General features: G+C 44.9%; 1 protein-coding gene across 1 annotated transcript in view; it reads right to left on the reverse strand.

The window, feature by feature from the left end:
- Positions 1–4,158, reverse strand: part of CENPS (centromere protein S) — a gene marked incomplete at its 5' end in the record, with an annotated part of 11,772 nt that extends 7,614 nt beyond the window's left edge. Inside the window, 2 exon segments of the mRNA XM_014586521.2 lie at positions 3,667–3,700; positions 4,035–4,158. Coding sequence (XP_014442007.1) covers positions 3,667–3,700; positions 4,035–4,158 — 158 coding nt within the window.
- Positions 4,159–12,094: the final 7,936 nt, after the last annotated feature.

Genomic DNA, 12,094 nt, shown 5'->3' on the forward strand with positions numbered 1-12,094 from the left:
AGCAGGAAGTCTGCTTAAGGCGCTGAACTCCCACATGGCCATACCACTATGTGGCCGAACTGGTTCAAGTTCCAGACCCAACAGCTTGCTCGCTCGCTCGCTCTCTCTCTTTCTGGTTCTCTCTTTTTCTCTCTCCAGTGAGCATCTGGTGAGCATGCATGCTGTCTGAGAAATGCTGGAGCGCACAGTGGGCACTGCAGAAAATAAGGCATCTCTCACAGCTAGGAAAGCTTCTGTTGGTTGGTCTTAGAGAACAGCAGCTGACAGACTGTCCACAAACTCTTATATAAAAGATGATGACCTTCTACAAAGAGCTTAGCCTGAGTTACACACATACATCATTTCCTCCCAGTACTCAGCAAAAGAAAATCAACCATTTATGGTAAAAAAAAAAAAAAAAAAAAAAAAGCAGAGGCCAGCTGCAGGCACAGCGATAATGCAACATTCCACGAAGCTAAGACTGAGACAGTAGGAAGGTTCTGGGTTCACATCCCAATGCCCCGCTGTGTGACGCTCTGCCAGGAGCGTTCTCACACAGCCACGTTCCAGATTAGAACCTCCCTGAGTGCACCAGGCACACGTGTCTATGATCCTGGCTGGCTGAGGCTGGGGCAGTACTGCAGTTTGGGAGCTCTGTTGAGGGTGCCTGTGTGTGTGTGTATGTTTCTCTCTTCCCTCAGAGAATAAATAAATGCCCAATAGCTGAAAGCTTAATATATCAGTATGCTAAATATTTCTAATGTTTCTCTAGAATTTTTATGAAAGTATTCCAACTTTTTATTTTCTTTTTCCAAAACTAACACAGAAATGGCAAGTAAAGGTAATAAATGTTTTCCCCCTGGGGTCGGGTACACATAAAGGAAGACTACCTGAATTAACAATGAATAGCCAGATGAGCTACCGGTATCCCATAATATTACACTATCTTATTCCTTTTGGCCAAGTTGAAGATGTGAAGCAGTTTTTAGGTACTAATATATTTCTTAATATGAAATATGAAAGATTTAGAGTCTGCCCTCTGAGAACCTATTGCTTTAATTCATTCAAAACATTCATCCAAGAAACAAAGAGCGAACAGGAGCAAGGTGAAAAGTGTGGGGAGTGGGAGAGGCTGGCACCAAATCAGAAGTGGTAGCAAATTAGAAAGCTTTAGCCTTTTCAGGCCTTAGTCATTCAAATTGCTTCATAAAAGCTATTCGTTGCAATTGTTTTCAATTACCTGAGGAACTAATTGAAGAGATGAGCATAAATCACAGTAAAAGCTAAAGCTTTCCCAGCTGAAAGCAAGTCACCCACTTTTCAAGGAGTATGTCTTACTCTAACAAATGTGGCAGATGAAAGCCTCTGCCTGTCATTATCCGTACACCTGTGAGCAATTACCGTCACCGAACACAATGCGGCCACACTCCACAGAGGGGCGGCGACACCAGCATCCTCAGACCCTGAGCAAGCAAATCATCAGAGGACTTGGTTTTTCAAATAGGCACACCACACACATTCAGAGTTCCGGAGACGCTATTCAGACCTTTTTAACCTGGAACTGAATAACTTGGGTTCTTTAACAAAAAAGAAACTTGGGAAACTTCAAAGAATGCCAAAACGAGCCTGAATCGATATGATTAAGGCAGATGTTATATTCTTGCGGGATCACGATGAGAGATGACTCTCCATAAAACACAAACGAATAGCTAAATCTCGCCTGAAACACGCACCAGATGGAGAGGATCGACAGAATGGGACACAAACAGCATGGGAGCATCACGTTTCTACCCACCTTGCAAACATTTCAAGGTCTTTGGCAAAATTTTCTGAAAGAGAAAAGAAATACATCTCAGCTCCCTTTACCCCCATCTTATCTCAGGAGGAAAAGCCAAACCTCAATTTCCCAGTCAGTAGGGTAACTAATACAACCAACCCTTTTAAAGGGGAGAGGAGGCACTTCAGGCAGCTCGTCATTCCATAACAGCCTTGAGCTTTTTCCTTCACCATGACCTCAATGCCCTTCCCAGCACCCTCTAGCCTTTCTCAAGCCTCCCGTTAATTGTGACTACACCTTTGGTTTCTAGAAACTATCCTTAAACTTTAAATTCTGCTACAAGTTAGGGCCAGTGAGGACATTAATTTCCTCTGAAATCAGGCAAATACCAGTGCGATAAGTTCAGCTGTCAAACTATGGATGGTATAAAAATGTTATAAAGCATTAGAATTTGGGACCAGCAGTTAGCATAATGGCTATGTCGCTGGACTCCCACGTAGTCAACAGCGGTTTGAGTCCCGGACCCGGTGGCTTAAAACTCATGCCAGGCACGTGTGCATGCGTGCCCAAGATCCCGAGAGGAGAATGGAGGAGAAGGGATTGTGGCGTGGCCATCACCTCTGGGGGCTGACTTCTCACTTTCTGTCTCTCTGTCTCTGTCTGGCGAGCGCACACGCCCTATAGCGAAAAACTCTCCAAAAAAAAAAGAAAAGAAAAGAAAAGCAGTTTTGAACTGGTAAGGATATTTTCTTGAAACTTAAAGCCTAGAAATAGGTTAGTATTCTGTTCAAATAGTAGGTACATGAATCTATTGACAACTCAAGTCAGGACAAAATCCTTAAAACTGGACAACAAAGCTTAGAAGAAAAGCAGCAATATTTTAGTCAAGTCACAGAATGCTGTTTCATCAGTTCAGTCTCATGTACTTAATCTTCTGTTTCTGTTGAAGTTCGATCTTCCAGAACTCTGGGATATAATACTCAACTCCAGACTTTGTCCCTACAATTAAGTTGCCCATTTTCTTAGTTTCTAAACTCTTATTTCTGTGTGTCTGTATTTAATTTTCCTGATCTAGCACTCCCTTGAGAACTTTTTGGAGATCTGGTCTGCTGCTGGTAAATTCTTTCAGGTTTTGTTTATCTGAGAATGTTCTTGCCTTTTCTTCCCACATGGAAGATAATCTTGCCGGGTATAGTATTCTCAACTGAAATTGCCTTTCTCTTAATACTTTGAATATATTTTCCCATTCTTTCCTTGCTCACATTATTTCCGATGAGAAGTCTGCTGTTAGCCTGATGGGATATCCTTTTTGGTAACTTGGTGTTTTTCTCTTGCCAATCTTAGTATCTTGTCTTTGTCTGTGGTTTTGGTCAATTTGGCTATAATGTGTCTTGGAGAAGATCTTCTTGGGTTCATTCTATTTGGGGTCCTTTGTATTCCTTGGGACTGGATCTTTGAGTGCCTCTCTAGGTTTGGCAAGTTTTCTTGCAGGATTTCATGGAATAGATGATCAATGTTCTTATGAGTCTCTTTGCCTTCTGGAATGCCAGTTATCTGGATATTTGGATGTTTGATGATATCTAGTACTTCTCATATATTATTCTCATTTTTGGGGGCATTTTTCTCAGTCTTCTTGGTGGATTTTTCTAGGCCAGCCAGACCTTTTTAACCTGGAACTGAATAACTTGGGTTCTTTAACAAAAAAGAAACTTGGGAAACTTCAAAGAATGCCAAAACGAGCCTGAATCGATATGATTAAGGCAGATGTTATATTCTTGCGGGATCACGATGAGAGATGACTCTCCATAAAACACAAACGAATAGCTAAATCTCGCCTGAAACACGCACCAGATGGAGAGGATCGACAGAATGGGACACAAACAGCATGGGAGCATCACGTTTCTACCCACCTTGCAAACATTTCAAGGTCTTTGGCAAAATTTTCTGAAAGAGAAAAGAAATACATCTCAGCTCCCTTTACCCCCATCTTATCTCAGGAGGAAAAGCCAAACCTCAATTTCCCAGTCAGTAGGGTAACTAATACAACCAACCCAAAATATATATGTTAATGTTTAATGTTGCAATCATTAGGCCAGCTTAAAACACAATAAAATGAAGATGTTAATGACCCAGTGTTAGTGTAATAAAAAGAAAATAGGGCTCTTTCTACAAAACATTCAAATCTTATCGCTAAGAAGCGTTTTCCACCCACACTGCTCCCAGGCAAAGTCAAGTCTTGGGATCTATATGGATATGAAAAAAGACCGTGGCTTCATACCACACTGTCGAAAAGTCGCCTCCGAAATTGCCGCAATGGTTTGTTTGCTGAACTGCATCTCTTTGTCCAGTGCGACTTCCTCGCAAAGACAACCAACAGTGTAGTGAACGGCTGCCTTTAACCTCTGGGGGAAAAAATCAAAACACTTCATGGGTAAGGTTGCAATAAGAGTTTTCGCACCTTAAAAAATTAAGACGAAAGGGACCAGCAGTTAGTGTAATGGCTATGTCGCTGGACTCCCACGTAGTCGACCGTGGTTCACGTCCCGGACCTGGTGGCTTAAAACTCACGCCGGGCACGTGTGCGTGCATGCCCAAGATCCTGAGAGGAGAATGGAGGAAAAGGGATTGCAGTGTGGCCATCCCCCCTCGGGGGTGATTTATCACTTTCTGTCTCTCTGTCTCTCTCTGTCTGGCGAGTGCACGCACCCTATGGCAAAAACCTCTTCAAAAAAAAAATAAGACCAAGGAAAAGGTCTGCTCGGCCTAATTTCTTCGGCACTTTCCATAATGTCTGAGTGACTTTTCAAGAGTACTAATAAATTATGAGATCCTCTCAAGTGTGACTTGTAGAAACATTACTTCCTAGTTAATGGTTATGATTTGATGACGCAAAGATAAGAATTGTGGCGGCAGGTCAGTGGGGAGGGAAGTCAGGATGGTATTTGCCAAGTAGCAGCATGACTTTTACTCAGTTATTCCACAACTATCTGCCAAGCCCCTCCTGAGTAAAGGCATATGCTAGGTGTTTGGGGAATGCAGTGGAAAAAATGGGATTTGTCCTTAAAACAGGTAATCAAGTAAATGCAGAAGGGTCCCAAGCCTCTGCTGCAAGCCCCTGGCAACCCCAGGCCTGCGCAGTCACAAAGGACAGTTCAGAACACCAGGAAATGCTGTGAGGATACCGGGCCCTCGTTCAATTTGAAGGTTTGCTAGCCCACCTCAGCAGGGCCCTCCCTACTCTCCTGCAACCCTTTTAGAAACTGAAAAATACATTATTTCTTCTTCCCACACAGAGTAAAGTGCAAAGGGAAAAAGAAGAAAAAACCTCAAGACAGAAGCAAAACACACGAAGCAATGGTCTCGGTGAGCCCATCTGTTAACTGTGTCTGCTGAAGACGGAGCTGAGCTGGACACGGTGAGCCCAAGACAGCATAAAATCTGCCAAATGTGCACGAATAGGCAAGATGAGGAAGAACTGCAAAAGACACAAGGCCGGGGCCAGCAAATGGTATGGTGGTTAAGGGTGCCGGGGAAAAAAATCAAAATACTCCCACGTGGCTGACCGCAGTTTGAGTCCTAGACCTGGCGGCTTGCTTTCTCAGTTTCTCTCTCTCTTGCTCTGTCCCTCCCTGGTCAAGTTAAAATAAATAAATGGATAAAGTTAAATAAAATAATTTTTTAAAATACACAAGGCCATAGGGCCAGCAGGTGGTGTGGTGCTTAAGGGCACTGTACTTCCACATGGTCAACCCCAGTTCGAGTCCCAGACCTGGCAGCCTTCTTTTTCTCTCTCTTTCACTGTCTCTCCCACTCTGTCCCTCTCTGCTCAAATTAAAATAAATAAAATAAATAAAGTTAAATAAAAATAAAAATAATTCTTTAAAAATAAATAAATAAACAAGGCCAGGACTCGGGTAGAGACCAGGCAGACGAGCAGTGCATCTATTTTCCTTAGTTTCAGACATCAGAGACTAGGTAAGCTGAGGCCTTTTAGCATGAGCAGCCAAAGAACTACCAATATAGGAAGGATGAAGACCATCCGAAGTCTATGGTTTTGGGCCAGGGTATAGAATATGGATTTTTTTTTTTGAGAATTACTTCATTTTATTATTTTTTTAAAATTTGACTGGAGAGACAGAGGTAAAATGAGAAAGCAATCTGCCAGATCTGAGACTTGAACCATGGTCGATATGGGAGTCTAGCTCCTTACCATCATGCCACCTACTGGCCCCTAGGATGTGGATCCTTTTGAATGCTCTTGGTTCTAAGAGGTTCTCTCTTCCTCTTCCTTTTCTCTACCTCCTGAGCTAAACTAATGCTTTTTTTTTTTTTATGTTATTTCCCTTACTTTTATCATTACAGTTATTTCCAATTTGACCAGAGCAAGACACACACACACACACACACACACACACACAGAAAGAGAGAGGGAGAGGAAGTGAGAAAGCAAGCCACGAGGTCCAGGAATCGAACCACGGTTAGCCATGTGGGAGGCCAGCGCCCCTAACCATCATGCCACCTGCCGGCCCCACTATTGGCTTCTTCAATGCTGCAGACACCACTGCACTCAGAGTTAAATCACTACACTCTAAACTCACCAAAGACCAGATCCCATCAGTTCTGTTCTCTGCCGGCCACCCTCCCCACAGCAGTTCAGATGTCTCAGTCCATCTCTGCAGCCTTATTTTCAGTATGAACTGTCTACTGAGAGCCAGACTCTGTTCTAGGAGCTGGCAATAGCTATAAAAAGGACAGTCCCTGTTCTCGGGGAGTTTACCTCCCACCACACCTCTACTGTGAATGGACTCTTCAAAACCATCAGTGGTAAGACAGACAAAAGAAGGGGAGAAAAGACCAAAGAAACTAAAGTACTAAATGTAATGTGCAATCATTGATTGGATCCTTGATGGAGAAAAAGATGGTTGAAAGAAACACCTTTGAAACAACTGGGGACATTTGAAAATGCCCATTCGATAATATGATTTTATCAATATTAAACTTTGTTGGGTGTGAAAATTTACTGAGATGGCGTGGGAGAATGCCCTTGTTCTGGGAAGATGAGTACTAAGGTACGGTATTAAAACTTACGGGTGCATTGTCAGGATATGTACAATTCTCAAATCACTCAGAAGAAAAGAACAAGGGAACAAATACAGCAAAATGCTAAGAAGTGGAGAATCAAGATGAAGTGTACGATTTTTACAATTTTTCTGAAGGTTTGAATTTCTCAACATAAGAAGGTGGGTTAGATAGCTGCTAAAATTGAACACTTCTTAGTGAGGGAACGTCCTCATCTTGATCTCACGCACCTGTGTCTTCAGCGGATTCCCTTCAAGGCTGCCAGCAGGCTTGCCTTTCACCTCTTCGCTGCACTGTAAGTTCTAAGGGCTGCCACCCTGTGCTCCCAGTTTTGATGAAAAGAATCCATGCAATGCCTGCAACTCGGTGAGAGGTGGTAATTCTTTTCTTTTTCCCTTTTTTTTTTTTTTTTGAGAGAGGTTTCTGCTATTGGGCGCGTGGGCTTGCCAGACAGACAGAAAGAGACAGAGAGACAGAAAGCGAGAAATCACCCCCCAGGGGGATGGTCACGCCGCAATCCCTTCTCCGTTCTCCTCTCGGGATGTTGGGCACGCACGCACACACGCCCGGCGTGAGTTTAAGCCACCGGGTCCACTACATGGAGTCCAGCGACGTAACCTTTACGTCACCTGCTGGTCCGGATGAGCTCATTCTTCCTCCCTGTCGCACTGAAAACTGCGTTTGGGCCGGAGTTAACAGTCACACCTGGAGGAGCGAAGGCGGTCTGAGCCCTGCCGGCCTCGGGCTCGGGCTCCGGCTCCGCGGCGCAGCCTGGACGGCCGTGGGAGGCCCGCACTCCCTCCTCCTCCATCTCCGCCGGCCGCCCAGGGCAGGAGCGCAGGGGCGGAGAGGCGGCCGCGCGACCGACTAGTTGGATTTTCCCGCCCCAGCGCCGGCCGACGGGCCGCGAGGGGGCACAAAACGCGAAGGCCCTCCCTGCTCTGCACGCGCCCCCTGGCGGCGGCTCTGGGGAGGGCCTTGGGCGGCCTTTCTCAGCCCCCTCCTGCTTTACTAGGAAGTGACCTGGCCAGGGCCGGGGCTAAACAGCCCAAGTCGCAGCTGCAGCCTTTCCCTGTCGCAGCACCTGGCACCATGTTGACAACCAGCTCTCAGAAAAAAACGTGTGTGTGGGAGGGGTGGGACCGGCAGTTAGCGTAATAGCTATGTCACTGGGCTCCCACGTAGTCGACCGCGGTTCGAGTCCTGGACCCGGTAGCTTGAAACTCACGCCGAGGCATGTGCGTGCGTGCCCAAGATCCCGAGAGGAGAAGGGATTGCAGCGTGGCCATCCCCCCTGGGGGGTGATTTCTCACTTTCTGTCTTTCTGTCTCTCTCTGTCTGGCGAGCGCATGTGCCCAATAGCAAAAAACTCTCAAAAAAAAAAAAGAAAAAAACGTGTGGGTGTGTGTGTGTATACAAAGTTTGTTACAATACATTTTACCACCTATGGGGGGACGAGGAAACTTCAAAAGATGCATAGAAAAATAGAACTAAAGTACAAGTTAATTTTAGTGCAAAAAGTTTTGAAATGTATGCATACTATTTTCATGATTTGCATTTTCCGTGAGCCTTTTGAAGACCCACATAGCCCGCAATTTACAAATAACGTAATACCCTTTATGGTAACACCTATACACACGTAACTTCAGAATGCCTTGCAAAGTCCATCGTGTGTTTGGTTTTGTTTTTCTTTTGGGGTTTTTTTAGAGAGATTTTTTGCTATAGGGTGTGCACGTGTACTCTGGATAGACAGAAAGCTCTCCCCCACCCCCCAGGATGGCCAGGATGCAGGAAAGATGCAATCCCTTCTCCATTCTCTAGGGATTTGGGGCACACATGGGCATGCATGTACAAGCACACAGTGTGAGTTTCAAGCCTATGGGTCCAGGACTCGAACTGTGGTCAGCTATGTGTGACTTCAGCAACGTAACCATTATAGGGGCCGGCAGGTGGTGTGGCAGCTAAGGGCGCTGGACTTCCACATGGCTGACCCAAGGTTCAAGTCCTGGACCTGGTGGCTTGCTTTCTCACTTTCCCTCCCTCTTTCTGTCTCTCTCTGGTCAAATGAAAGTAAATAAATAAATAATAAATGGAAGTTAAAAAATAAAATTTTTTTTAAAAAAATGACACCACCTACTGGTCCCCAACATGAGTTTTTATAATTCTATCAGCAACAGAGGTGTTACAAAATCAGACTGCAAATAGACACCTGTCTACTAGCCTGTTTTGTGAATGAGTGGCAAGGAATATAGTTCTGACACAAATGTTGGTTGACTGATTATTGTTTATGTCAAAAAGGTGAAGTTCTGGGAACTAGCAGTTAGCGTAATGGCTATGTCACTGGACTCCCACGTAGTCGACCGCGGTTCGTGTCCTGGACCCGGTGGCTTAAAACTCACGCCAGGCGCGTGTGCGTGCGTGCCCAAGATCCCGAGAGGAGAATGGAGGAGAAGGGATTGCGGCGTGACCATCCCCCCTGGGGGGTGATTTCTCGCTTTCTGTCTCTATGTTTCTCTCTGTCTGTCTGGCGAGCGCACTCGCCCTACAGTGAAAATCTCTCCAAAAAAAAAAAAAAAAAGGTGAAGTTCTACAGGTGGCATGGTGGTTAAGGCACTAGACACCTACATGGAAGATGCTGTTGTAGTCCCAGACCCAGTGACTTGAAACTTATGCCAGGCATGCATGCCCAAAATACCAAAATGAGAATTCTTTGTTGTTGTTACAGATTTTTGCTGTACGGCATGGACACTCACTAGAGAGAGAGAAATAGAGATAGAAAGCAAGAAATCACCCCCCAGGGGGGATGGGCATGCCACAATCCCTTCTCCATTTTTCTCTTGGGGTCTCGGGCACGCACATATGCGACCAGAGTGAGTTTCCTGCTGCTTGAGTCCAGGATTCAAACCAAGGTCAGCCATGTGGGAGTCCAGGATGTAACTATTACGCCATCTGCTGATCTCATGCCAAAAGGAGAACTGAGGAGAAGCAACTGGGGTGTGGCCATTCCCCCCTTGCGGAATGATTTCTCATTTTCCCCTCTCACCGTGTCTCTCTGTCTCTCTGCAGCGAGCACATGCACCCTATGGCTAAAACAAAAACAAACCAAAAAATAGTGAAGTGAAAGAATGATACCCGGGGCCAGCAGGTGGTATGGTGGTTAAGGTGGTGGACTCCCACATTGCCGACTGCAGTTCGAGTCCCAGATCTGGCAGCTTACTTTCTCACTTTCTCTCTCTCTCTCTCTCTGGTAAAAGTTAAAAATAAAATAATTCTTTAAAAAGTACTTAAAAAAAGAATCAAACCCAACACTGGATCTTTACTCCTTCTGAATTTTCCTCATTTATTCCCCTCCTACCCAACCTCACTTTTTTTTTTGAAAAAGTACTTATTTAACTTTATTAATTATTAGTGTTTAAAGAATTATTTATTTAACTTTTTTTTTTTTAATTTGATGAGAGAGAGAGAAAGGGAGAAAGAGAGAGAAAGTGAGAAAGCAAGCTACCAGGTCTGGGATTTGAACTGTAGTCAGCTATGTGGGAGTCTAGCACCTCAACCACCATGCTACCTGCTGACCCCTAGTTATTATTTTTTAATTTTGCTACAGGGCACATGCACTCACCAGAGAGAGATAGAGACAAGGAAAGTGAGAAAGCAAGCTGCCAGGTCTGAGACTTGAACCAAGGTTGGCTACATGGGAGTCCACTGCCTTAACTATCATGCCACCTCCCCAACTTTACTCTTTTAGGGCTTCATCTATCCTTCAGTGACATGAACAAGGGACTTCTTTGCAGAATCAAGTAATAGTACTCAAACACCGGCAGAACTTTCCCTCGGTTTTTTGGTGCTATTCCCAGTGTAAAGGCTGTAAACTCAGTAACCCTCCAGGTTTAATCTGCATTGTTAATATTTCGTCCATTACCCTCATAAGACAATCAAAATACAGCCCTTACTGTGGCATTCGCCTAGCACCATGAGGTCAACACTCCCATCACTGTGGATTCCAAGCTGCCAGTAGGAGGTCCCTGAACTCCATTGGAGAGGCCTGCGAGCATGTCCACCACAGAGACAGGCTCGGGGCCCACAGCGCCAGCATGGGCGTGGTAGCGTGGATGGCATGGTCACAGAAGTAAGAGGCGACCTGCAGGCCTCTCTGCGGCGAGAGAGAAATAGAGATAGAAAGCAAGAAATCACCCCCCAGGGGGGATGGGCATGCCACAATCCCTTCTCCATTTTTCTCTTGGGGTCTCGGGCACGCACATATGCGACCAGAGTGAGTTTCCTGCTGCTTGAGTCCAGGATTCAAACCAAGGTCAGCCATGTGGGAGTCCAGGATGTAACTATTACGCCATCTGCTGATCTCATGCCAAAAGGAGAACTGAGGAGAAGCAACTGGGGTGTGGCCATTCCCCCCTTGCGGAATGATTTCTCATTTTCCCCTCTCACCGTGTCTCTCTGTCTCTCTGCAGCGAGCACATGCACCCTATGGCTAAAACAAAAACAAACCAAAAAATAGTGAAGTGAAAGAATGATACCCGGGGCCAGCAGGTGGTATGGTGGTTAAGGTGGTGGACTCCCACATTGCCGACTGCAGTTCGAGTCCCAGATCTGGCAGCTTACTTTCTCACTTTCTCTCTCTCTCTCTCTGGTAAAAGTTAAAAATAAAATAATTCTTTAAAAAGTACTTAAAAAAAGAATCAAACCCAACACTGGATCTTTACTCCTTCTGAATTTTCCTCATTTATTCCCCTCCTACCCAACCTCACTTTTTTTTTTGAAAAAGTACTTATTTAACTTTATTAATTATTAGTGTTTAAAGAATTATTTATTTAACTTTTTTTTTTTTAATTTGATGAGAGAGAGAGAAAGGGAGAAAGAGAGAGAAAGTGAGAAAGCAAGCTACCAGGTCTGGGATTTGAACTGTAGTCAGCTATGTGGGAGTCTAGCACCTCAACCACCATGCTACCTGCTGACCCCTAGTTATTATTTTTTAATTTTGCTACAGGGCACATGCACTCACCAGAGAGAGATAGAGACAAGGAAAGTGAGAAAGCAAGCTGCCAGGTCTGGGACTTGAACCAAGGTTGGCTACATGGGAGTCCACTGCCTTAACTATCATGCCACCTCCCCAACTTTACTCTTTTAGGGCTTCATCTATCCTTCAGTGACATGAACAAGGGACTTCTTTGCAGAATCAAGTAATAGTACTCAAACACCGGCAGAACTTTCCCTCGGTTTTTTGGTGCTATTCCCAGTGTAAAG

The sequence above is a fragment of the Tupaia chinensis genome, unplaced genomic scaffold, assembly GCF_000334495.1.
Source record: "Tupaia chinensis unplaced genomic scaffold, TupChi_1.0 Scaffold000146_1, whole genome shotgun sequence".
NCBI classification, from domain to species: domain Eukaryota; kingdom Metazoa; phylum Chordata; class Mammalia; order Scandentia; family Tupaiidae; genus Tupaia; species Tupaia belangeri.